Source organism: Muntiacus reevesi, chromosome 1 (genome assembly GCF_963930625.1).
Source record: "Muntiacus reevesi chromosome 1, mMunRee1.1, whole genome shotgun sequence".
NCBI classification, from domain to species: Eukaryota; Metazoa; Chordata; class Mammalia; order Artiodactyla; family Cervidae; genus Muntiacus; species Muntiacus reevesi.
Genome location: NC_089249.1, coordinates 168,013,231 through 168,040,501, shown reverse-complemented (window position 1 = coordinate 168,040,501; position 27,271 = coordinate 168,013,231). Strand labels below are relative to the sequence as shown.

General features: G+C 40.6%; 1 protein-coding gene across 5 annotated transcripts in view; it reads left to right on the top strand.

The window, feature by feature from the left end:
• Window positions 1-27,271, top strand: part of THRAP3 (thyroid hormone receptor associated protein 3) — a 70,669-nt gene that overhangs the window by 40,137 nt on the left and 3,261 nt on the right. For 4 of the 5 annotated variants that reach the window (XM_065916352.1, XM_065916343.1, XM_065916362.1 and 1 more), the window contains 9 exons: window positions 11,177-11,344; window positions 15,299-16,204; window positions 17,744-18,457; window positions 19,377-19,549; window positions 20,268-20,379; window positions 21,570-21,654; window positions 23,770-23,957; window positions 26,290-26,485; window positions 26,929-27,072. In XM_065916352.1, coding sequence (XP_065772424.1) covers window positions 11,208-11,344; window positions 15,299-16,204; window positions 17,744-18,457; window positions 19,377-19,549; window positions 20,268-20,379; window positions 21,570-21,654; window positions 23,770-23,957; window positions 26,290-26,485; window positions 26,929-27,072 — 2,655 coding nt within the window. In that variant the 5' untranslated portion in view covers window positions 11,177-11,207. The remainder of the gene's footprint in view (window positions 1-11,176; window positions 11,345-15,298; window positions 16,205-17,743; window positions 18,458-19,376; window positions 19,550-20,267; window positions 20,380-21,569; window positions 21,655-23,769; window positions 23,958-26,289; window positions 26,486-26,928; window positions 27,073-27,271) is intronic. The other variant, XM_065916381.1, reaches the window with a different exon arrangement.

Below are 27,271 nucleotides of genomic sequence, written 5' to 3'. Positions count from 1 at the left end.
CCTTTCTTAGCCTTCTTTTAAGTAGTAAAAGAGGAAAAATATTCCATTGTAATAAAGTTTTCCTCAGAATGGACTTTGAATAGCTAAAGTGCAGTTTTATTTATTTAGAGTTATGTGGAAATTACTTGTCTGGATTTTTAAAATATCTCTGAAGAAAGTAGGTAGATGTTTGATTCCACATTAAGAGAATCAACACCATTAACTCTATGAATGTTATTAACAATTTTTTAAAAAAGACTGGTAGGGGGAAGTCACCTGTAAATTCACTAGCTAAAAAAATTTATATGTAAAATAAGAGCACATGCTCCCATCCTGTCTGTCCCATTTCATGTCTTTCCCTTTTTCTGCCCCCTTCCTCTTCATGTCTTCCTTTCTGTTCCACCGAGGTAACCACTGTTAATAGTTTGCTCCGTGTGCTTACGTAGATAAGTTTTATGTATATATCTGTACCTACACATTGAGGCTTCCCTTGTGGCTCAGCTGGTAAAGAATCCGCCTGCAATGTCGGAGACCTGGGTTTGATCCCTGGGTTGGGAAGATCCCCTGGAGAAGGGAACAGCTACCCACTCCAGTATTCTGGCCTGGAGAATTCCATGGAGAATTCCATGGGGTCACAAAGAGTCAGACACGACTGAGTGACTTTCACTCACCTATATGTTAACACATTTTAAAAACATGTTCTACCAAATTACGTAGAGTACAATGTAAAAAAGTTAAAGAATTTTAGTACTGAACTCCAGAATAACTTTGATTTTGTAATATAGGTGAAGGTAAACCTTTTATTACATCGTTAAATTGTTTCAGCAATAAAACTGCCCTTCTCCCCAAAGGATCTTCTCTCCTTTTAGAAAGGTGCTCAATGCATATGTGGATATTTGCCTCTATAAATTTGAAGACCTCAGAATTGAAATTAGTATTATATTTGTGGGTTTATTTAATAATTCAAGAGAGCTGCTTAATAGAATAAATGTCAGGAAGGGGTCTTTGAACTTAGATTTCTTCAGGGATATTGAGAGTGGGGTGTGAAGTCTTGGGAAGGTGTTACCTTAGAGATACCCATAGCTGCTCTTGATTCTCTTTCCCACTTTTACTCAGGAGAGGATAATCTCCAGAGGAGAGCATAAAATAGTAAACACATTTGATATGCCACCTGAACTCTGCTTTCCTGCATCTATCCAGAGGCGCACAGAGCACACAGTCAGGCCCAGTCCTTTGCCTACAACCCGTTATGAGCTGTGAGTTAGTTTCTTGGCTGATTGTTCTATCTGTCTTTTTTTAATTTTAGCCAGTTTGTTCAAGAATTTTCTACATCTTGCCTTTAGTGACTGTTGAGAGCAGGGCTGTCTTGACTGGACTTGCTGGCGGCGGAGTTTCACTCTGACCTGGCACTGCTAATTGAAATGTGAATGTCTGCTAAAGACTGAGATCAGTTGACCTTCTCTGCCTTTGAGGAAGATAGAGAAGGGATACGAATAAGCTCAACTTCTAGTTTAGCAGTAGTTATTAGGACTGTGGTACATACTTAATTTTATCCTTGGATTGGATTGTTAATATTTGGTGAACTGATCTTTTATTATTCCTGCTTGTGTGATAAAGAGAGTGGAGAAGGAGGAGGAAGTGTGAAACAAGCCTGTTCATGAGCACACACTGAGTGTCCACTCCGTGGCCAAGGGCTGTGCGTGAAAGGGAGAACGAGTCAGACCTAATCTCTGACCGGTTAGTTTTGTAGCCTCTTCAGTTTGGTATCCTGAATTGTTAAACTTAAATTGGTTAGCAGCAGTACCAAATGTAGAGCCATCTATCTGGAAAAGTGCTGTCTTCTAGCGAGAGCAGAGATGATAGTTCTAGGGCAAGGGACAGGGAGTGGAGGCCCATGTGGGGTCAGTCTATTCTATTAGGGTTACGTTAGAGATCCGTAAATAGGAAAAAAGACTAATTTTTAAGACCGATTGTAAAAGCAGGTGTTAGGTGGTAACTGTTGAAAATCAGTGTAATACAGTAGCATAAAGGACCCAAACCACTTGATCATCTCAATAAATACAGTACAAACATGAAAAAAAAAATCCAACAGTTTTTCATAATAAAAGTATCTAACCAACTAGGAATAAAAGGAACTTCCTCAATCTAATAATAGACATCTGTGAGAAAAACCTACAGGTATCATTGTACTTAAAGGTGAAAAGAAGACAGTGTTTTTGCCCCAGGTTCAGAAACAAGAGAAGGATGTCCACTTTTTTCATTTCTGTTCAGCGTTGTACCAGAAGTTCTAACCAGGGCAATTAGGCATTGAAATGAAATAAAAGTCCTCTAACTCAGCCAGGGAAGAAGTAAAACTATCTCTTTTGCAGATGATATAATCTTATGTAGAAAATCTTAAGGAATCCATTGAAAACTAGTAGAATTAATATATGAATTTAGTAATGTTAAAGGATATAAGATGAGCATACAAAAATGAATTGTATTTCTGTACACTAACGACTGCTTCCCTAGTGGCTCAGATGGTAAAGTATGCACCCGCAATGAGAGAGATCTGGGTTCGATCCCTGGGTTGGGAAGATTCCCTGGATGAGGGCATGGTAACCTACTCCAGGATTCTTGGCCTGGAGAATCTCCATGGATAAAGGAGCCTGGCGGGCTACAGTTCATGAGGTCATAAAGAGTTGGACACGACTGAGTGATTAAGCACACACAGCGATGAACAATCAGAATGAAATAGAAAAACAGTTCATTTCCAATAGCATCAAAAAGAGTAAAACTCTGAGGGATTAATTTAACAAAATGAGCATAAAATTTGTACTCTGAAAAAAAACTATAAACCCTGTGGAAAGACATCCCGCGTTCACAAGTTGGAAGGCTTAATGTTGTGAAGATGACAGTTCTCTCCAAACTGATCTACAGATTCAAAACAATCTTTGACAAAATCTCAGCTGTTTGGTTTTTTTTCTTTTTTTGTGTGCAAAAATTGATGTGCTGATGCTAAAATTTATCTGAAAATGTAGGGGACTCAGAATAGCCAAAATTCTCTGAGCAGGAGGAGGTTGGAAAACCTGCACTTTTCTGATTTCAGAATATCCACAAAGCTACATTAATCAAGACTGGCATAAGGATTGATATACGGGTCAATGGAATAAAATTGAAGGTACAGAAATAAACCCTCAAAAAAAAAAAAAAAGAAATAAACCCTCATATTTATGGTGAATTGATTTTTAACAAAGATGGCCAGTACATTTCAGTAGGATAAGACTAGTCTCTTCAACAAGTGGTACTAAGAAATCTGGATATCCATATGCAAAAAAGTGAAATGGGATCCTTACCTCACGCTGTAACATAAAATTTAAATCATAATGGATTATGGACTTAAATGGAAGAACTGAAACTATAAAATTTCTTTGAAGAAAACCTAGGAATAGATCTTTGTGACCTTGGGCAAACCATTCTTAAATATGACACCAAAAGCACAAGGAACAAAAGGACAAATAAGATAATTGGACTTTAGAGAAAACCAAACAAAAGCTCTTTTCTTTAAAGGTCTGTGTCAAGAAAATGGAAGGAACTAGGTAGCGTGGCCGAGCGGTCTAAGGCGCTGGATTAAGAAAATGGAAGGGGAAAAAAAAAAAAAAGAAAGAAAATGGAAGGACAACCTACAAATTGGGAGAGACTTTTTGCAAAGTATATGTCTAACATACCTGTTTCTATAATTTGGGATTCCCAGGTGGTGTTAATGGTAAAGAACTTGCCTGCAGGAGATGTAAAAGATGCAGGTTTGATCCCTGGGTTGGGAAGATCTCTTGGAGGAGGGCATGGCAACCCATTCCATTATTCTTGCCTGGAGAATCCCATGGACAGAGGAGCCTCTCAGGCTACAGTCCATAGGGTCACACAGAGTTGGACTCTACTGAAGCAACGTAGCATGCATGCATGCATCCATCATTTATGGAGCTCAATATATAAATTATATATTTATATGTATGTGAATATATAAATTATAGCTCAATAATAAAAAGACAGTAAGTGTTGGAGATGGAGAAAGATTGGAACCCTCATACACTGCTGTTGGGGAAATAAAATGGTATAGCTGCTTTGGAATATGTTTCTTATTATTAGTCTCTTGTTACATGAAGCTCTTTGTTCTCTACAGCTGGCTGTGGCTTTCCTAGTGTGGACTTTCTAAAATCATCCATAGCAGAAACATTTCTGCTATCTTGGGCAGACATGTTTCAGGCAGAGCCTGTTTCTATTTTTTGCATGTGAGTTAGCAGAGAGGGGTGGGGAAAGAGAACTGTTGGCTGCTTTAGTTAAGCATTTCGGTTTTGCTGGTTTATGAACCAAATATTTTAAGAGATAATTCTGCTTCAGAAACAGTTTTGTTATTTTTAAGCTGATCAGATTGACAAGAAGCTGATTGATGGAGTACAACATGGGGGTAGCCTGTGTGGTAATGGTGAATCACTAGCACAGTGTTGGGGAAGATATGTGTTTGAATTTTGGACGTAACTAGCTGTAGCACTTTGGGAGCCTGGAGAAGGAAATGGCAACCCACTCCAGTACTCTTGCCTGGAAAATTCCACGTACTGAGAAGCCTGGTAGGCTACAGTCCATGGGGTCGCAAAGAGTTGGACACGACTGGGTGACTTCACTTTACTTCTTTACCTAACTCCATAAATCCTGGTTTGCTCTTCAGTAAAACAGGTACAGAATGTAGGATTAATGAGTTTTGTGTATATAAAGTGAGATAATGCTGAAGGTTCATAGCTCTTTGTTTGGCACAGGTGTTATTGATAAAGTGCCAGGGAATCAATTTCAGATGGTATGTATTTATTAGGAAAGCCAGTATTTGCCTAGGGTGTTTTCTGTTAGGCAGGTCCATCCAGAGACCAAACTTCAAGTTAGAAGGATCTTTGATGAACATACTCCAAATAGAGAAGCTAGACAGTCCTAAATAGTAAGTCCATCAAATCAGGGTAGCTGAATTGTCCTGCTTAAGTAAGTGATGAGTCCCAGTTGTTCAGGATAATTCCAGTATAAAATATTGTCAACACAGGTATCCTGGAAACCTTAAATTGCTAGATACAAATAAATGTCACACCCCTGCCCCCAATCTGGCGGCTTCCTGGGTGTCTTAGTGATAAAGGATCTGCCTGCCAATGCAGGAGATTAGGATTCGATCCCTGGATCAAGAAGATCCCCTTGAAGAAGGAAATGGCAGTCCACTGCAGTGTTCTTGCCTGGATAATCCCCTGGACAGAGGGCCTGGTGGGCTACAGGTCTAAAGAGTCGAACGTGACTGAGCGATTGAGCACTCACATAGGCACCCCCAGCCTGCCTCAGACAGAGCAGGACAAAAGTCTCTGTTGGTCTCTAGACGGTATGCTAGCTTCTAGGTTTGACCTCTGTAGTCCCCCAACTTTTAGATAAATATTTTTTCTTTAAATTATTACTATGGGGACTTCCCTGGCGGTCCGGTGGTTAGGACTATGCACTACCTCTGCTGAGGGCCCAGGTTCAGTCCCTAGTTGGGGAACTAAGATCCCATGAGCTGCATGGCTTGGCCTGAACAAATATATTTATGTATGGTATGGGTTATTAAAGCATAGCCTTTTCTTTCTCAGACCTACAAGAAGATGCAGATTTCCATGTTTCAATTTCCCATCCATATTTGTTCATTACTAAAAACTTATTTTTTTATAAACCCAAGTCATAGTGTGTATCTTACGGAGTTTTACATCTTAAATTAGGGACTTACCTTAAAGGGATGCTAGGTCTTATGCCAGGATTTTTGCATTTCTATTTGGAAAGCTATTTCTTGGAGAGATTTCCATAGGTGATTGTTTTTATCCATTGTTTTGACTGTTAGTTTACTTCTAGAGGGTGGTGCTTATTGATCCTTTCCTGAAATTCTCTAGGCTTAGATCTTATTTGTGTCCTGTAACCTAAATTAAGCAGATTAAAATAAATGTTCCTTTGTAACACTCTTTTCTTGAGTTAGTTGTGAGTCCTTTGAGTGAGAGTTAGTAATGTAGGTTTCATGATACTAGTATATTCTCATTACTTAAAACGAGAGGCAGCAGTGTGTGCTTAATTGCTGCAGGGAAAGCAGGTGGTGCTAGAAGAGGTTGGTGTTTATCAGAATACCAGTACTTTGATTTTAGATTGGTTGTAATGTGGATACTGAAGTGATAGAGAAATGCTGTCAATATACTCTTAAGGTACACAAGATTCTCGAGGAAATGGAATATCCTGTGAGGCAGTAAGTTTGATATTAATGGAAATGAGAGAACGGAAAATAGTGGTTTGCCCAGCAAAGGCCTGTACATACATTAAGTACGCAGTGGAGTCATTGAAAACAGATACAGATACTCAGAGAGCACACTGTTAACCGTGTACATTAGTTCTCTGGCCCAACACAATTCCTGCATCCTTTCATGGGTTCAGAGAGCTTTAAAGGACTTAGTTCTGAATTGTTTTTACATACTTGGAAGGCTGTAGGTCTGTTTTATGTTCTTGTTTTGTTTTCAGGTTATAGTATGTTTGCCTTCCATTTTTATTTGCTTGATTAGTAGTAAATCTTTCTGTGAAAAAAAATAAGCAGTTAAATCTTTTCTGAGGAGGATCTTTTGGAATATAAACCTATTATTTATGGATTGAAGACTAGTTGCATGGTTTATATGTAGCTTGACCGTTTAGGGCTGCAAAGGTTGAAGCTCTGGGACGGCCTGTTGAGAGGCTATATTTGGCATTACTTAGTATTAGGAACTCGGTCTCCTGCCCAGTGAAACCTATCCACCGTGTTCCAAACATGGGGCAAACAGTATCAAATACTCCCAGGATGTTCCTTCTGGTGAATTCAGCAGACGTCTACCATGTGCCAAGCACAATGCTGGGCTGGCATAGTCACTAGGGACACTTAAGAAGAAACCTAACAATCCAGCATGAGGAGGGGGAAGGAATAATTGACTTCTTTCTTATCTTTGAGAGTCTTTAATGTAGAGATGCTTTCTTTGGCCCTTGCTGTCAATATTACTCTTTTTGCTTGGAGGTAAAAAATAGAATCTGCATTAAAAAAAAAACTTATTTGTTTGGCATTGCTGGGTCTTAGTTGCAGCATATGAGATGTAGTTCTCTGGCCAAGGGATCAAACCCAGGTCCCGTGCATTGTGAGCATGGAATCTTAGCCACTGGACCACTAGGGAAGTCTCAGAATCTGTTTTTAATGATATAGAAGCCATGTAATTATATACCTTAAGACTTTTGCTTTAAGTAAAATGTATCTGTTCTTCCAAAGACAAGTGGCTTGGTGGTGAATGCTTGTGTTTCAAAAAGAGTGATGGGGAAAAAAAAAGAGTGATGGGTCTGGAAACTGTCTTCTCAGGTGGCTCTGCAAAACAGTTTGAAAGAAACCCTTGCTCCAAGTGACAGGATTGTATCTCAAATGATTTCAGAAGGCTGTTTGAATTCTGCCCCTGGGTTTTAAATTAAAAAGAGGGGGGCATAGCACAACAGTAGTGTCAGTACAAGATGGAGGAGGAGGACATGTTGCAGCTGAGGAGGGTTTATGAGAAAGACTTGAGGGCCTTAGTGACTCATCTCACTCTGAATCAGCATGTGGCGTGGCTGCCAGAATGAGCAATCTTAGGATGCATTAATAGTCTCTAAATAGTTTTCAGTATCCCAGTGAAGGAGAACAAACTGGAATTGATTCAGTGGCAAATAGGGTGATGATGTGGATAGGGAACCTCGTCATCTGAAGGATCTTGGTTGGAACGTTCAAGGATATTTGGATCATACCAGCCCTTAACTTAGGAGTTTAGGAACTGTGTTCTATGTTTCTGCCTGCTAGCGTGTGTTCAGTAGTTGGATTCTTTTATATTGCTGGTGTAGGAACATGGCTGTCTTATTCTAAATGAAACAGCATGTTAAAGGAGAGTAGGCATTGCTGAAGAAACAAAATCTCCTTTGGAAGAAGTTTTAATTTGAACAGAAACCAAATGCTAGATGCTTGTAACATGTAAAAGGTGCTAAGTTATTTTCCAAGGTGGTATTTGTCTGTCTCACTCTCCATAATATTTTTAGAGCATAGACATGGAAGCAATGTTAGAAATGGGAAAAGCTATGTGTAATGGCAGTGGCATTTAAAAAATCTTCAAAATAAAACTGAGTTGTTTTGAATGAATTTTAGTAATTTGATCAGATAACTTTAGATATGGTTGTCCCTGCCTTACACTAAAATATTTGTGTTTTATATGTGTTTATGTATATCAAGAGAAAAGACTTCTCAATCTTTTGGACCTTTCCTTTTTTATGTGAGTTGCTTTTTCATAGTCTTCAGGTGACAGCTTAAATGCCATCTCTGGACCATCCTACATAAATAAGTCACTCTGTGCATGTGTGCTCAGTTAGATTAGACTCTCTGTGACCCCATAGACTATAGCCCGCCAAACTCCTCTGTCCATGAAATTTTCCAGGCAAGAATACTGGGGTAGGTTGCTATATCCTACTCCAGGGGATCTTCCCGACCCAGGGGTTGAACCCGAGTCTCTTGCTACCACACTTTATAAATTTGCCCATATTTATGCTTTTTTTTTTTGCCATCTTCCTAGTACTTACCGGAATTAAGTTTTTGCTTGCTCACTTGTTGATTGTCTATCTGCAACTCTAGATTATAAGTTCCATGGAGGCAAAGACCAAGTCTGCTTTAATTTATCATTGTTTGTTCACTTTCAAGAGTTCTGAATGAGTTAAGGTATTCATTTGATCTATTTCCAGCTCTGGTTTTGTATCATCCAGAGTTATTCCTCTTAACTCTCGGGGATAGTGGTGTTTTAATTTTAGCTCACATTAAAGGAGTTCTGAAAGTGAGGGTGGTGTCACAGTAAGTAACTCTTGAATATACTTGTCAACTCTAGTAAGTTTAATATATATAAAACTGTTAAATTTGACTCTATTTGTATTTAAGTGACAGCTTTCTCTTCCTGTTAATGAAAATGTCTTAGTTTTTCAATGTCTGGGAGTGGAAATGAGTATTTTCTGTTTTACTAACTTGTTCCCCCATTTCCTTTTTTCTTTCTTTTTTTAATTTTTGTTTTTGGCCATGTAGCAGGGCTTGCAGGATCTTAGTTCCTTGACCAGTGATTGAACTGCACTCTTAGCAGTGAAAGTAGAGTCCTAATCACTGGATCACCAGGGGGTTTCCTCCCTTTTCATTTAAAGTCTGAAAATTGGCTCCAAACTGAACATCTTTGACCTTGCTAGAGCATGTAACAGTTTGATCCTTTTGGCAGGATCTAGATGGATATAGGCCTTTGGTATCCTCATTTCTCTTACTCATCATCCTTTGTCTTTGTCTTCCTAGCTGTTTCTCAGTCCTTTTCTAAATTATGTCTCTTGTGATTATTATGGTTATAATCCCTATGAACTGGAGCTGTAGAAGCTTCCTGGACTTCTTTGCCTTGCCAGAAGTTCTTAAAATTCAAATCTAAAACTTGAATATAGTAATTATAAACAAATACTGTCTTTCAGTTTGTCTCTGTCTTTCGCTCTTTACCAGATCCTGAACTCCGTAGGAGTGGAGACTTGGGATCATTTATTCATCCCACTAGTCTCTGGCAAGACCATATAATTTAATGGTAGTTAACTGGTTTGGAGACAGCTCAACTGGGTTCAAATCTCAGCTCTGCCACTTAAAGCTGTGTGCCTTGGGCAAGTTAGTTACTTTGTGTTATGTGCTCAGTATCCTCATCTGTAAAAACGGATGTAATGATACCCTCCTTGAGGATAAGTTAATAAAAATATTGTTTAAGTGTTTGCTGTTTTGGGCATTGAGGATGCATCAGTAAATAAGAGATTTTTGCCAGTGGGAGCTTGCATTCTACTTGGGTACAGGTGGGAAAGCAAAGTAAACAAGTGCAAAGTAAATAAATTTCAAGTCCTAGATTGAGTGCTCTGAAGAAGAAAACAAGGTATTGGACTATACCTTAGAAAATGACTTTTGATTGGTGGGTGGCCACGGCAAGCCTCTGGAGAGATAGCTTTTGAGCTGGGATCTGAATAACAAGAAAATCTGAGAAGGGTGAAATGTTCCATCAATTATTATTTTCCCTTCACATAAAGGAATCTTTTGTTAAGCAGTGAGGCGTGACAGAATTAGGTCCTGTAGTTCTTACCTGGTTTGGCTGTTAACTAGCTTTATGATCTTGGGGGGGGGGGGGGAGACAATTTTGTTTTTTTTTTCGTGGGAAAGTGACCCTGAAGGAAGGTTGGCTCTTGAAGGTAGTGACAGGCTAAAAGAAAGTTAATGGTTCTTCTCCTTATAAATTACTTTATTCCTGTGTTTATGGATTAATGTCCTGTATTTTACATGATGTACTGCATCCTCTTGTGGCATTACAGTATTTGAGACTAGTCTCTTACATTTTAAACCTTTTCCTTTGAAGTGAATTTTAAGGATATGCCTCATGGCTTCACGGTCCAGGAAGTAGGGAGATAAATGGTCAGAAGTGCCACCTACTCTATAACCAAGATGCCATTGCATAGAGTTTCTCCTGTGAGGACTGGGAAAACCCTGTCTCAGGGCATCTCGTTACTTGTATGAACAGTTACCTTAGTTGGCAAAACTTGTCTGCTTGTTGAGAAAAGATTACATACCCCAGATTATCGATAGCTTCCTTAATTTTTGTCTGTTTCATGGTGTTCTCCAGTGAGAATTACAAGTCAGGTTTTCCATTGGCTGCTGTGGGATGGTGTGTTTGGAATTGTACTGCTTAGACATCCTCCTTGGTAAAAGGGCAAGGAGTGGTTTTTTTTGTTTTGTTTTTAATTTATTTTTGTAATTGAACGATAATTGCTTTACAGAATTTTTTGGTTTTCAGTCAATACATCAATAAGAATTAGCCATAGGTACACCCATGTCCCCTCCCTCCTGAACCTCCTTCCCATCTCCCTCCCCATCCCGCCCTTCTAGATTTATCACTGAGTCCCTGTTTGAGCTCCATGAGTCATGTAGCAGATTCCCACTGGCTATCTATTTTACATATGGTATTATAAATTTCCATGTTACTCTCTGCATACATCTCACCCTCTCCCTCCTCTCTAAAGCAGTCATTTCATCTTTTTTGTTTTTTTTAAGTGTTCACAGAAGTTCGGGATTGCAAAGAGGCTCACTCATTTGTTTTATTCTTAGGTATAATTGAAACGTGACCCTTTCTTCAGAGATGTCAAAAACAAACAAATCTAAGTCTGGATCTCGCTCTTCTCGATCAAGATCTGCATCAAGATCTCGTTCTCGTTCGTTTTCGAAGTCTCGATCCCGAAGCCGCTCTGTCTCTCGTTCAAGGAAGCGCAGGCTGAGGTAGGGGGTATGACTATATAATGCGGTCATCATTGGTTTGTCAGCGTGGGTCTCTGAAGATCTTTTGTTAGACTATTTCTGTGAGTGTCAAGTGGAGGTAGGGCAGTAGCTTGAGGTGTAGAGTGTTGGGCTATAAAATATTCCAGGTCTCTTCAAACATTACAACTCTAGATCAACTTTGATTGCCATGCTGTTTGCCTAATTCCTTTTCTTTCCTGCCAGCAGTTACTGTTTTTCATCCTCGTTTAAAGAAAGATACATATTTTTTTAAGCTACTTGCTTGAAATCTCTGTACCAGATTGTTTTTCACTGAAGTATTTTTGGAGGCTTGGGCCAAAGTTTAGTTGCGTCATTAGCAAAGAAAAGATAGCTAAGAAGAGTAATAGTGCAATCAACATTGCAAGAAAAAGAAACTTTAACCCACTAAAATAAACCTTAAAAACTAATCAGTAAAAAAAAATAATAAAAAAAAATAATCAGTAGTCACTTATATATACCTTATATGCCACTTACTAACAAGCTGCATCTATTTAGTAAAACACTTCTTAAAACTACCTAAAAGTCACTATTGTAGGCATTATTTTGCCTGACTAAATGTGCTAATACTTCTTTTGAATTTATCACCAATATTCTTTAATTAGTTTCCACACCTTCTTATTTCCCTATTTCAGCTATGTCTTGGAATAGGGTGCCAAACTTCCAGCGTCTTTTTTTTTTTTTTTTTTGCTGTATCATGAGTTCAATTTTTCATTCTTTAAAACTTAATTTTGTGAGTGGGTAAGAGCCTTTTAATAAATGTAAGTTTCTATATGTGTGTTAGAGAAATATTGATCATTTAAATATTTAAACACCAAAATCATTCTTTTTGTCAGAGTTGCAACAGGCAAGGACATGGTTCTCAGTTTTTCCACTTGGAGCCCCTGCTGATTATTTTAGATGAGTGTCCTAGAGCCCTTCTCCAGATTGGTAGGATTCCCCCCTACCCTCACCTTCCCAACAAGAACAAGTTAATTCTTAAATGGAATCTGTGAGAAGCCTGTTTGAAAATTAATTTCAGAGTAGAGATTGAACAAAAAGTAGGTGTGCATACATGGTGATGACTTCCATGTAGTGTAGAGTAGGAAGTTTTAAAATCTGGGTCTCTCCTTCAAAAGAAACCCTCCATTAAAAAAAAAATAACATTATGTCTTCAAGGTAATCAGTCTTAGCTTTGTTTTTCTCTCCCATATTTCTTGGGCATATACTTTTATATCAGACTTTATTCAAGCTTTGTACTAGATAGAGTGTCTGTTGCCTAATTGTGTCAGAGTCTCTAAAAGTAAAATTCCATCCCATTTTCTCACACTGCCCCCACTACCCCCCAAGAAAGAGGGAAAACTCACTGAATATATTTACCTCAGGAAGTTGCTAACAAGGCTATAGGACTAAGCAGAGACTGCTAGTAAGCTCTACCTTGCACCCAGATTCTTTTGATCTGGACTGTTTAAACTTCAGTTTTAGCTCATTTGGTCCTACAGATAATTTTAAAAGTTAATCTAATAAATGGAAACTAACTAATTGGTTCAAAAAGAAGAGTCTGTACAACCGAAACTGAGAGAATTGAACTGACATAAGTCAAAATGAAAAATGCTAACCAACTCTGCAATATTTGTGATAACTGGTATTCTGGACAGATTGCTTCTCCTTATTGTACATATCATTTGGCATGGTCATCAATTTGGTAAATGAGGGAAAGATATCTTAGGCAGGAAGTATGTGCTGGGCCACATACTTCTAGAGCCACTCTGTGCTGTCTTAATGCCTGGAAGATTATTTTGGAGGAATATCTTCACTGGAAAAATGTTTTTGTATTTAATTCTAGTCTGACTTCTCTGTTTTTTAGAAACAGATAAATTTGCCACTAGATGTTCAGTTTTTATTTCTGGCTTATCTGTTTCATGATTTTTTTCTTTTGTTTCCCCTCTCCTATAAGGAAAGTATACTATCCAGAGAGTTTGAGAACCATGTCTTTAATTTAACTTAACTGCTGAGTTCTACAGAACTGGAGAAAATTGGTTGTTTCCTTATATTTCACAGACTGTATCCTTTTAAGTGACTTCTAAATAACTTCATTTGCGATCTGCAGAGACTCATGTTCCTGCATCTGTGCAGTGACTGCGGGTTTTGGATGCAGTGTGCCGCAGGGCCCTCACTAATAATTGGTGACAGAAGCAGCAGTAGCCTGTGAGGATGGGAACATGAATTAAACCCTCCTTAGTGCTGGTGGTGCGTCACCTACCTCAAGTATAGCCATTAAATCTGGTCATATTCAGTTTCATAGCCGCATCTGCTTCTCCCTTCTTCTTTCTTGTATTATTACTGTTTTCAAGTGAAAAGTGTGAAAGGTAAGTTTGTTTTTTTTAAAAAAATCATACTTAAATAGCAACCATTAACAGCCAGCAGTTTGCTGCATCTTTACCAGGTCTTGTTCTTGGGGTAGATAAAGAACCTGAATACAATGGGTAGTGGGAAACCAATCCTATTTTATCTTTTGAGTTTCTTTGTAAAGATAACATTTTATTTAGTTGTTAAAACCTGTCACATTGCTAAGTGGAGTTATTTATAAAACTTATAAGCGAACAGGTAAAAATGTATGGTTCTAATTAGGTCTGATATGAGAAGGCCTGCTTATGAACTGAAAGGTTTTTATTCTGTATATAAAGGAATTTTTTTTTTTTTTTAGTTTTCTAGTAATTTTACATATTTCTAGGCAATGTTAATACTTAGAAGTAGTGACCAATTAATGCTCTATATTATAGTTGACCCAATAAGTGGTGTTGAAGAAGCCCAGTAGATTCTTATACCAGCAAGTACAGCTTTTGGCTTTTTAATGAAAACAGACCTCCTTGTCATCGATAAGTCTGGCATTTGTAAATATGTAATATCATCCCACCCCAGTTCCTGGAGGTACTGCAATATCAGGTTGATGCATGGAGTGGACAGAGCAAGCTCCTTTTCCAGTTCCCTGCTCCAAAAAGTCCACTTAATAGTGAACATGTAATTTTTACAGAGTTAGATGACTGTTGAATCCCATTCTGGAAATGGGCCTTTGCTGAATTAGAGTTCTGTATTGTTCGATGAGGACGAGCACTGACCTGACATGTGCAGGTGTGGGACTGTCTGCAGTCTCTCTGCTGCCGTCTTGTGTGCTTGGGTATGTTATGGTCGGATGGTGCCCTCTTGTGGCACCTATGGAAGACCTTGTAGTTCAGCCACAGAGATTTGACCTTCTAGAGAATGAGACCATTTCCAAATTCCCAGTTTAAAAAAACAACAACAATATTTGTTTGATTTGTTGATCTGATTTCAGTTAAAATTTTTTTAAGCTTTGAACTGATGCATTCTCTGAGTCCCTATTTAAGTGTTCTTTGGTTTAGACATGTTGCAGCTGTATTTCACAAACCCAAATCTTAGTGGAAGTCAAGAAATTAGCCCTGTACAGACAGAGGTGGGTGGGAAAGGCAATAAACCATGTGGGGCCAGAGGACCTGAAGACTTACCTCTCTGGGTACCACAACTTGCAGTTCTTCTCTTCCAGTGACGTAGGGACCTATCTGTAAAATCCTCTGTGCCTGTGAAACTAACTAGTATACTATATTAAAATGATGTTTGTTAAGTACATTAAGAGCATTTTTATATTCTCTCAGTCATTGTAGAAATATATCTCCATGTAGAATGTGCTACAGTAGTATTAATGAGTCATCTCAGTGTCTGGTTTGTTAAAGTGATTTTTTAAATTTTTGTACTTAATGTGGCCATAAGAGTAGGATTAACTATTTAAGTTTGTACCTTTTGTTTGAAAAAATAAATGATACATAAGACTAAGGCTTTACCTCTTTTTTGGCAGGTTTTTCTTGAATAAAAATGCTTTGTCAAAAATTCAAACTTTTCTTCTCTCCCCTGCCCCTCTTTCAGTTCTAGATCTCGTTCCAGATCATATTCTCCAGCTCATAACAGAGAGAGAAATCACCCAAGAGTATATCAGAATCGAGATTTCCGAGGTCACAACAGAGGCTATAGAAGGCCCTATTATTTCCGTGGGCGCAACAGAGGCTTTTATCCATGGGGCCAGTATAACCGAGGAGGCTATGGAAACTACCGCTCAAATTGGCAGAACTACCGGCAAGCATACAGTCCTCGTCGGGGCCGTTCCCGATCCCGGTCCCCAAAGAGAAGGTCCCCTTCACCAAGGTCCAGGAGCCACTCCAGAAACTCCGATAAGTCTTCCTCTGACAGGTCAAGACGTTCCTCGTCCTCTCGTTCTTCCTCCAACCACAGCCGAGTTGAATCTTCTAAGCGCAAGTCTGCGAAGGAGAAAAAGTCCTCTTCCAAGGATAGCCGGCCGTCCCAGGCTGCTGGGGATAACCAGGGAGATGAGGCCAAGGAGCAGCCATTCTCTGGAGGCACCTCTCAAGACCCAAAAGCATCTGAGAGCTCAAAGCCATGGCCAGACGCCACCACATACAGTGCTGGTTCTGCATCACGGGCCTCAGGGGTGTCTGAGCTGAGTCCCCGGGAGCGAAGCCCAGCTCTCAAAAGCCCCCTCCAGTCTGTGGTGGTGAGGCGGCGGTCACCTCGTCCTAGCCCTGTGCCAAAACCTAGCCCTCCACTTTCCAGCACGTCCCAGATGGGCTCAGCTCTGCAGAGTGGTGCTGGGTACCAGGGTGGGACTCACCAAGGGCAGTTTGACCATGGCTCAGGGTCCCTGAGCCCGTCCAAAAAGAGTCCCGTGGGTAAGAGTCCACCGGCCACTGGCTCAGCATACGGCTCATCTCAGAAGGAGGAGGCTGCTGCTCCAGGAGGAGCAGCCTATGCAAAGAGGCAAGTACCTCGTTTTCCCCTGTCTGTCTGTATCTCACTGGCTGGCAGTTTAGTTGTGATGTGATCCTTAGAGCTCTGGTTAATAGTAATGAGGTAATTCCCATTTCCTAAAGTTGCATTTCGGCGGTTTGAAAGCATCATCCAAGGAAACCTTTAGCTTAACTCTGGTTTTCCTACCTTCCTGAATTTGTATTGCAGCACAAATTCTAGATTACTCTACAATGGTGTTTTCACATTTAAAGTTTGCCTTGGATTCTACCAGTGTAAGCCAGAGAACAATAGAGGTTTGTGGGTCAGCTATCAAAAAAATGTGGTCTTTACCAAAATGAATGGCTATTGGAGCTGTTAGACCCTCTAAGATCCACCATCGCCTATGATCGATCTGCATCAGCCCATCATGGTGAAGAGCTGCACCCTCACACCCTCCAATTGAGGAGACTGGGCAGAATGGGAAAGTCCAAGGCTTAGTCCAGGAAGACCTTGTTATAAAATCACAAGGTGGGTGTATGTTCCAGTAGAAGCCAAGCAGGCTGCATGTTAGGAGAGGACATAATAGTGCTTCTGTCTTTCTACCCTGAGGGACACGGTGAGTTGGAGCATGAGTCTTTGTTTTGTGTGGTTGTATGGATTGGGATGGCAGAGACATAACAGGGAAGTTGCATTGGGACCACGTTGTCAAGAGGGACCTATGGAGCAGGTGCCCCTCCTGCCCCCCACCTCCCCCTTTTTCTCTTATTAGCGTTTTTCTTTGATGCCCTGCTGTCCCTTTGGTTCTTTTTTTGGTTGTTTTTTTTTTGCCATATTAATGGAACTGTAATTTGATTAGACTTTTTCCGTTAATGGTACAGACGAGATGTTCAGAACCTGTATTTCCCAGTCTTCAGTAAGTCTGCTTTAAAATTCAGGTTTTGTTCCTTGCCAGGACTGTGAATCTTATTAGAACACTTGGGCATGAACTCTGCTTTTCCATAAGAATGAGTGGGATGAAGTTTGCCCCCTCCTCCAATTAACATGTATTTTGTTTTTATTTGTGTTCACAGTATATTTCATACTTAGGTCTTCTAGGTGACTTGAAGCAAATTTGAAGTCTCTTTTGAGACTTGTATTTCCAAATGTGAGTTGTATAAAAGCAAAACAGTCCAAGGTTGAACATTCTATGTTAACTTTGCTGAAAGCAGATTTTAAGTGACTTGAGTGAAGGTTGGATAAGACCTTAATTTTTTTTTTCCTAGACCGCTTACAGGTAAGTAGGTTTTTATTTTTTAGTATCCTAAAAATTGCCTTTGCTATTTTCTTTTTGCTTGATTTTGTAATATACAACTCCACAGAACATTTATCTTTTAAACGCAAAGTTCATAAACCTGTGAAGAGCAGTTTTTCAGAAATTAACAAAAAAGTAATCAAGACACCTTTGGCAACACTGGAATCCACAAGTCATGCTTATTAGAGAGTCAGAAACCTAAGACCATATGGTGCTGTTTTATTTTGGATCAGATTGCTTAAGTCTCTTGTGTGTCTCCCTTGTGTTTTCATAACTAGGTATCTAGATGAACAGAAGACAGAGAATGGAAAAGATAAGGAACAGAAACAAACAAATACTGATAAAGAGAAAATGAAAGAGAAAGGGAGCTTCTCTGATGCGGGATTGGGTGATACAAAAATGAAATCTGATTCATTTGCTCCCAAAACTGATACTGAGAAACCTTTTCGGGGTAGCCAGTCTCCCAAAAGGTATAAGCTCCGAGATGACTTTGAGAAGAAGATGGCTGACTTCCATAAGGAGGAGATGGATGATCAAGATAAAGATAAGGCTAAAGGAAGGAAGGAATCTGAGTTTGATGATGAACCGAAATTCATGTCGAAAGTCATAGCAGGTGCAAGCAAAAACCAGGAGGAGGAGAAGTCAGGCAAATGGGAGGGCCTGGTGTACGCACCTCCAGGGAAGGAAAAGCAAAGAAAGACGGAGGAGTTGGAGGAGGAATCCTTTTCAGAGAGATCCAAAAAGGAGGAGCGAGGAGGATCCAAGAGAAGCGAAAGTGGGCACAGGGGATTTGTGCCTGAAAAGAATTTCCGAGTGACTGCTTACAAAGCAGTCCAGGAGAAGAGCTCTTCACCCCCCCCAAGAAAGACCTCTGAGAGCCGAGAGAAGCTAGGAGCCAAAGGAGACTTTTCCACAGGGAAGTCTTCCTTTTCTATTACTCGAGAGGCCCAAGTCAATGTTCGGATGGACTCTTTTGATGAGGACCTTGCAAGGTGAGATATAGTCCATCTTGACCCTCAGGGCTTTAGCCTAACCTGTCTCCATAAGGTCATTCTAGAACAAGGACAAACCCCTCCTGTATTTCTCCCACTGTCTCATTTTCAATGTGAATACCCTTGTGTCTCCATGTTTTCATTGGAGAAGTGTGTATCAGAGTAGTTACGTGTTTGGGGCAGTATCGTGAAGCGTCTTTTTAGTTTGTAGTGACTGTCTGCCTTGGTACTGGGTCCCCTCTGTTTCTCTCCTGCACTGTATTCATCACATCATACACCCTCCCCCCATTCCACGCCTGTCCTGTTGTCTTCCTAAATGTGCTTAGGGTGTCTTTGCCCATGGAACCATGCAGGATCCATTTTTTCATTCTTAGCTAAGTCACAATGTGTAATATATCAGGCCTTCGTCAAATAATGTAACAGTTTGAAAGTTGGGGCTGGGGTGTGGAGTTTGAGAACTTCAGGAAAGAGTTGTGAGGCCCAGGCTGCTTTTCACCTGGTGTAAAAGTTGCGCAGCCAGTTGGAAGTCTGCTGAGAGCAGTCTAGCCACATCCCACTCTTGCTGCATTGTGGCCTTGACTGGCCAAGATAATTGATCTTCTAAGATACCTTACTATTTGTCATGTGTTAAAATCAGCGGAGACCACCACCACCACCCCCCCACACCTCCAGAACAGAACAGAATCACTGAGGTTTAATCGTTCATCCTGCCCTTTTGTTTATATTAAACTCCAAAGGGAGAAATGCCTTTTTCCACAGTTACGATGCCTTGAGGTTCTTTGTACTTTGCTAGGAATTTAAAAAGGAACTTTGCAGAGAAATTCACCTCTTTCAAAAGTATACTTGTATTTTTAGGACTTAAATGTTGTGACTTTCTATGTATCTTGTTACATTGGGCCACCCTGTGTTTATTTTTCAGACCCAGTGGCTTATTGGCTCAGGAACGAAAGCTTTGTCGGGATCTAGTTCATAGCAACAAAAAGGAGCAGGAATTTCGATCCATTTTCCAGCACATACAGTCTGCTCAGTCTCAGCGGAGCCCCTCAGAGCTGTTTGCCCAGCATATAGTGACCATTGTTCATCATGTTAAAGGTGAGTCCTGACCCCAGCCTGCTCAGGTTCCCTTTCTACATGCTTAGCTTTCTTTGTAACAAGCTGAAGGATGAGACAGGGCATGAGGGAGTCTGTTGAGGACCTTTATCTCATCAATAGGGCCTTTGAACCTAGGGGCTGGTTTGAAGGAAATGTCTCCCCAGGGGTAAGTTTCCATTTTCTAATCAGAGAGCTGAATATTGTGAAAATACTAGTGATAACCTGGGATCCTGAGGCTAGGTGAAATCCTTCATGTGAAGATTTAAATTGCTTGAAAAGGGAGGTATGGAAAGTGGCTTTCCCAGCCCATCTGATTTGTCCTGTATTAATACGTAGATACCTCTAGCAGCATCTTATAGATCTTGTCCCACATTTTTCTGCCATCTTCTGGGCATATGGAGGTGGACAGACTGAAGAATGTGATCTAGAAGCTGGGTTTGGATCAGTTACAGTTTCATCTGAAATTGGAACTTAGGCGGGAGTTGGTGCTCTTGATGCATAGAATAGTATCTTTGTATCCATGTCCTACCATGGCAATCCAGTGCTCAATATTGGATTGTTTCTGAACCAGCTAATTTCTTTACTTTTCATAGTGTTTGTTATATGGATTTGACCACTTCATTCACATAACTGTGGCTGCAGTTTCATCCGTGCAGAGGGGTTTGAATGTTGGGTCTGCCTTTAATAGCCTGACGTATTTTTCTTTGACTCCCCACAGAGCATCACTTTGGGTCCTCCGGAATGACATTGCATGAACGCTTTACTAAATATCTAAAGAGAGGAAGTGAACAGGAGGCAGCTAAAAACAAGAAAAGCCCAGAGATTCACAGGTGAGAACCTTGGCTTACACTGGAGGCGATCATAAAAGACTGCTTAAGGAGAATCGCTCAGTTGTGTCTGAGTCTTTGTGACCTCGTGGACTCCACAGTCCTTGGAATTCTCCAGGCCAGAATACTAGAATGGGTAGCCTTTCCCTTCTCCAGGGGATCTTCCTGACCCAGGAATTGAACTGGGGTCTCCTGCATTGCAGATGGATTCCTTACCAACTGAGCTATCAGGGAAGCTCAAAAGACTGCTCACCAGAGAATAAACTTGTCTTATTTTTGCCACTTGTTAGGTAAATAGCAGAATTTAAGGTAATGTTCTCCATAGTCTAGGTTTGTAGTGGAAAGGGCATGCTTTGATTACCATGTTTCTCCCTTTGGGCCTGAGGAAAGCAGCCCTTTTTGATATAAAAGAAACCTTGTATTCTTGAGAGTTGTGAGAGTTGCAGGAGGAGTTTGCAAACGATAACCCAAGGTCATGGTGAGCTTTCTTTACATAAAGTAAATGTTCCTTTAAGCATACCATGTATTTCATATATTGGTTCTTCCTTTGGGAGAATCTGCAGCAAGTGGGGGGTGGAGATAGAAGAACTTACAGAATTATGTCAAAGGGTTGAAAAAGCCCAGAGGTTTAAACATTTGGTTGTGGGAATTTATTCAGCAAATAGGGACTTTGTCTAGAAACATAGTTGGCCTTAACTTTGATTGAACCTTTGCAGTGGGTAAGAGGAACCATGTTTGTAATAGTCTTGGATTTAGGGTCTTTGGGGATGTGTGTCACACCAGGCACTTGTTTCTTACTTAGACTTTATCATATTGGTGAATAATGGACCATTATATTTCAGTTCCCAAGGTGAAAACTGCTATTTGAAGCTAGCAGGGCATAGATAGTCTCGATGTGAATTTAAGATTATAAGTAAGGCTATAGGTGAGTCTGTTTTCTTGACTGTAACAGTACGGGGTGGAATGTGAAGTTCCTTCTGTTTGAGTTTGGAAAGTAGGGAGAGAGAAAGTGTGTGTGTCTGTACATGTACGTGTGTGCTTGTGCATACATACCTATGGGAGAGTGTAAGTATATAAACAAACAAGGTAAGTGTAATAAAATGGATGCCTGTGTTTCTGCTATTTCACTTACGAACTAAAATGCTATATTCACACTATGGAATGTTGAACAATTTTTGTGTTTATAATTTTAGGAGGATAGACATTTCCCCCAGTACATTCAGAAAACATGGTTTGGCTCATGACGAAATGAAAAGTCCCCGGGAACCTGGCTACAAGGTGAACTGTTGCTTTGATCAGTAATTCCAACAAAATGAGTGCGTTGGGCATGAACTTGACAGAAATGTGTTTGTTTAAATTACTCTCTACTTAAGTTTGTGTTTTTCTTTTAAGGATGGGCATAATTCTAAAAATGAACTACAAAGGGTTAATTTTTATTAAATGTATCAACAACCTTTGTGAAGTGGTTAGAATATGGTAAATGACCCCAAAGTCTATTGAGGTGAGCTTGAGAAAAAAAAGAGAGGAGTTTTGGAACAAGTGCCCATGATGAGAGAAGAAACTTTTTGTGATATTTTTCTGCTTGTAAGTATTATCAAATCAACTATATACATGCGCTATTTCCAACCATGATTTCAAAAAGACATGCATGTCAGAGGAGAGTGAAATTTTCATATCTTAACTGAATAGACTGTTTTAAGCAGCTAGTCCAGATTTTTTTTCCTAACATTGTGCCATATCTATCATCTGTTGGTTACTGTTACTTTAAAGCTAAGCATTGCTTTGATAGCGCAGCTACATGTGTAATGATGTGCACGTAAACACTGTTATTAAGAGATTAAAGCTTGTGTGCAGTCTGTTACAATGAGGTACTAGATTTGGGTTCTTAAAAATCTTAGTATTTATTAACCGTCAATTCCCACATAGGGACTCTGTGGAGATTAGATTGAAATTTAATCCCTATGGAGATGACTCTTCTAATGTTGCTGAAACTGTTTCTAAAAGTAGTAATTTTCAAGTTTTCCAGATAGGTTTGTCTTGTTGGTTGAATGTGATGAGAGGCACTCTTGCACAGTCTGTCTTCTCTCCCATTCCCCCTTTGCTCCAAGTACCCACCAGCTTGGCACTAACCATGTGAAACACAAGGTTTTGAAACGTCAGGAGAGATGTCATCCTTTCTGCCCCACACAGCCTGTTCATTAGAGATGCTGTGTGCACTGCCTAAGGGAACTGCAGCTCTACTTCTCTCTTTTTTGGTCTTTGGAGGGTGCAGAGGCCCCATTCCCTCCTCAGAAGAAAAGCATGCAATAAAATAAACCAAGTTATCACCTACCGTTCTTGTTAATTAAAACTTCATTATTTCAACAAAAAGCTTAGTTGTGTAAGTAATTGTTAATACAGAGTGAACTGCTCATCCTTTCCTCTTTTTAGAGAGGTTTTTTGTTGTTCGTTTGTGTTTTGCTTGCACCACACAGCTTGTGTGGTCTTAGTTCCCCGAGCAGGGATTGAACCCACGCCCCCTGCAGTGAAAGCACAGTCTTAACCACTGGGCTACCAGAGAAGTCCCTAGGAAGGTTTTGCTTCCAGGAGACAAATCTTAGTGTGTAATATGCCCGAAAACACCTTGCTCCTCTGCTTTCACTGAGTTTCTCAAGACCTGTTGACAGCCCTTTGCCTGATGGTTTAGGGTAGAAGGCCGCTGTTGTTGCTGGGCTCACTCTGTCTGCAGCACATACTGTGATAGGTTTCACTAGTAGAAAGTTAGTGAGAAAATGTCCTCTCATTTTTCTTTTTAAAATAAACTTTGACTTGGTATTACCAACTTTATGAATTCTTTATTATGATTTTCGATATGCCTTCTCTAGAGAAATCTGTTGATATCACTAACATTTTGGAAGGCTGTGTAAGTCTTCCATTGTCTTATTATTGGACTCAGTACTGAGAGGTAATTCCAAATAGAGGATAGGTCCAGGGTAGCTGCCACAGTGTAGGTAGGGGAAAGATGACAGCATTTCCACTCCTGCTGGTGACTAAGCCTAAGCCAGCCTCACCAAACACCTTCCAGAGTTAATTTTGGGCTTCTCAGCTTTTCAGCTAGCCAAAGTCCTTACTGGACCACAGAGGGAAATAGCAAAGCAAGAGGTGTGTGTGTGTGTGTGTGTGTAGCATATGCAGGTTATCATCATTATTCTAGAGAACTGGTTTGGGTTCTCTGGGGATCCTCATGAAGTGACTTTGGTGGAACATCCCGTATCTCTCCCGAGTTGGGCGAGCTGCCTCACATTCCCAGTGCTTCCTCTGTACCACTCCATTGGAGTAGAAACCACAGTTTGTGGGGTGGTTAACTTTGTAGTCCTGAATCCCAAAAACCTTAATTTTGATTTCTCTTGGCAGGCTGAGGGAAAATACAAAGATGATCCTGTTGATCTCCGCCTTGATATTGAACGTCGTAAAAAACATAAAGAGAGAGATCTTAAACGAGGTAAATCAAGAGAATCAGTGGATTCCCGAGACTCAAGCCACTCAAGGGAGCGATCAGCTGAGAAAACAGAGAAAACTCATAAAGGATCAAAGAAGCAGAAGTACGTGAACCCTTGTCTGTTGCCTCATTCAGTCTCCTGAGTGGACTCCTTTGTCTGCCCCTCATTAGGCTCTATGGCAGACCCTCCACACTGGAGAACAATTAGGAACGATTTTGTGCAGTTTCTTTTAACTGTCAATTAAGGTGCCTAGATTGAAAATAGAACTTTTGAATGAAAATAGACACAGTCCTTGTCCAAAGGAGGCCTCTTGGGAGCCAGGCTGTTGATTTGGTTGTAGGGACAGTGTAGAGAGTCATGGGAGTTTCTTTGCATTTGTTTTGGACATGTTCTTTGACATGTCCTTTCTTATCACAAATCGTCTTGCGAAGGTTATGTTTTAAAACATCTTATATTTTGAAATGGCTCAAAGTTGTTGTCAAGTAAAAACAGTGTTTGATCAGAGAAACAGGGCAGAACTAGATAGGACAGGCTTGTTGATCTTAAATGCCTTTTAAACTAGTTTCACAGGCACTTCCAAGAGAGGTGTTCCAAATATTCTTTAAACAAAGGTGGCATTGTTGAACTTCATAAGGCAGCATTTATGCCAAGGTCTTGTCTCTGTTTACATTTTTGAACGTTCCATGACTTTTCAGTCATGCGCATTAAAGGTTGCAGAATTGAAATCCCACGCCTTCCTGTGGGAAGCAGCACTACTTTTGTGTTCCTGAACTTTAGCTGGCAAACACTTATACATCCATTTTCTGATAACAATCCTTTGAAATAAGCGAGACAGTAGACTATCCCTTTTGCCTATTTGAAAGATAGAGACGTAAGCTCATATCTTCTGTTTCACTTTGTCTACCCTTCCGCTCAGTTAACTTACACATTATGAGCCCTAATAGCTTTCAGAGCTACCCACAGAGAGAGGATCTGATAATCCTCAACAGGAAATGGAAATTGGGGTACAGTAGTCTTCTCTGGTGGAAAGGGAGCAGGACCCTTCAAGCCTTTCAGGCCTGGACTTGGATTACTGATCCAGATTTGTTTCCCTGGGACATGTGCCACTGCCTCTGTGTTGCTGTGTAACCTTGATCAAGTCTCTTGCAATTCTAGTATTTTGTGATTGGGGCAAGAAGAAAAATGATAATTGTGTCAGTGTTTTCACTGTATAAAAAAACTCTTTCTCATGTGACTTAAGAATGGCTCACCAAGATCACACAGCTAATAAAAGGCAGTGTTGGGACTCAAATCAGGATTTTTGGAGTTTTATTTTTGAAAATCTCTTGAAATAGTGCCGATTTCTAGGAGTCAAACATTTGAGTTATATAATAATCCAGTGAGAATACCTTAGAGCCAGTAGGATTCAGATGTTTGTCTGATCTTCTCTAATGTTTGGGGGTTGGGGTAGCTCTGGGGTGGGGGGTTGGCAAGGTGCTTTTCATAATGGAGAAGGGTAATGACAGGTTACTGACACTTGGCTGGCTTCTCCCTGTCAGTCCTGTACTCCCGGGAGCTGGCTCTCCTGCCCCCTTAGAGGTGGCTGGTACCCTCCTCCACTGCCACACGGCAGGACTGGCCCCGACCTCTAGTACGTATACAGTGACTCATTGTATTACTCTGTCTAATTTGCCCCTGGTCTGTAATTTCCTCCAGATGAAGGGACAGATGGGAAATAACTCTGGGAAGAGTTCTGCCAGATCCTAGGCTTAATGACCTAAACCTGTTTGAGCACAGTGGAAAGTGGGAAGGGTTTGTGGAGTATTGGTGTAATCAGTGCTAGGTTTGAATCCAAATCTGCCTAGTTCCGTCACCTGAACCTCCTGTCTATAAGATGGGGAAAACAGTGCTGAACAATCATAATTGCCATGGACAGTATGCGTGCTGTGTCAGTGTAGAATGTTTAAGCACATTGTTTTTTCTATCTTTAGAACAGCCTCCCAAGACAGGTTGTAGTCTTCTATGAGAAATAAAACTAATATAAACTTGAAACAGATGGTAATGTATAAAGTGTGTCCCAGTACCACATACTCTGTGGCTTTCATTACAGTGTTTGTTTCTTTCTGTCTTTCCAGTTCATGCACATGTGTTAGGCTGAGCTACCAGAGGCTATGCATGGACTGTGTTTTGTCCCTCCTCCTGTATGTGGGTGTCCTGTGTTTATTACAGGCTCAGACATAGATATATCAGTGACCATGACTGAGAGAATTGGGAGGAAGTGCCCCAGTTCCCTGGGTGGGTATGTTGAGGGTGAGTTGGTTTTTCCGGTTACTTGTCTTCCGAGTTCTTATCACAGACACACTCTTGATTGTCTTGTGCTCTTTATTCATGAGCCCCCAGACAAGGATTGTACCCGAGAGGCTTACTGATCTCCTTGCCTCTTCTGTTTTCACAGGAAGCACCGGAGAGCACGAGACCGGTCCAGGTCATCATCTTCTTCCTCCCAGTCATCCCACTCCTACAAAGCGGAAGAGTACACTGAAGAGACGGAAGAGAGAGAGGAGAGTACCACGGGCTTTGACAAATCAAGACTGGGGACCAAAGACTTCGCGGGTCCAAGTGAGAGAGGAGGCAGAGCTCGAGGGACCTTTGTAAGACTCTGCCCCCCCGCCCCCTTTCTTTAAGCCCTTTCTCCTGCTAATTCTAATTATGTGCTTATCAGAATATTTATTTTGTTGCCCTCGATACAGGTGATTAGGTCAGGAGACCCTGGAATCTGGTTTCCCATTCCCCAGGCTTTCCATTTTAATTTTTTTTTTCCTGTTCATAATCACTTAGCCAGAAAGCCTCTTCTGGCTTCTAGTCTGAAATTCCTCACTTGTTTTAACTCCTGCTGTATGTAAGGGAGGCCATTATGGCATTGTCCCCTGTCTGGGCTATAGATTTGAGATAAACAGAACGGGAATAGCTAAAAACCAGTTAACCAGCATATTGACTGGAGGACAGCAGAAAAGTATTTTAATAGAAGACAAGGAGTTGTTTTTCTCCATTCCTTACATGGACCCTTTGTTCCTTTCCCTGTTTATTGCCATAGCAGTTTCGAGCCAGAGGAAGAGGCTGGGGCAGAGGCAACTATTCTGGTAACAACAACAGCAGCAGCAGCAACGATTTTCAGAAGAGAAGCCGGGAGGAGGAATGGGACCCTGAGTACACACCCAAAAGCAAGAAGTACTACTTGGTATGTGTTGGGATAACCAGAAAGGGTGAGGGAGCCTTTGACATACACAATAGCTGATGAAGTGAAGTGAAGTGGCTCAGTAGTGTCCGACTCTGTGACCCCATGCCCCCCAGACTCCTCGGTCCATGGGGTTTTCCAGGCATGAATACTGGAGTGGGTTGCCATTTCCTTCTTCAGGGGATCTTCCCGACCCAGGGAT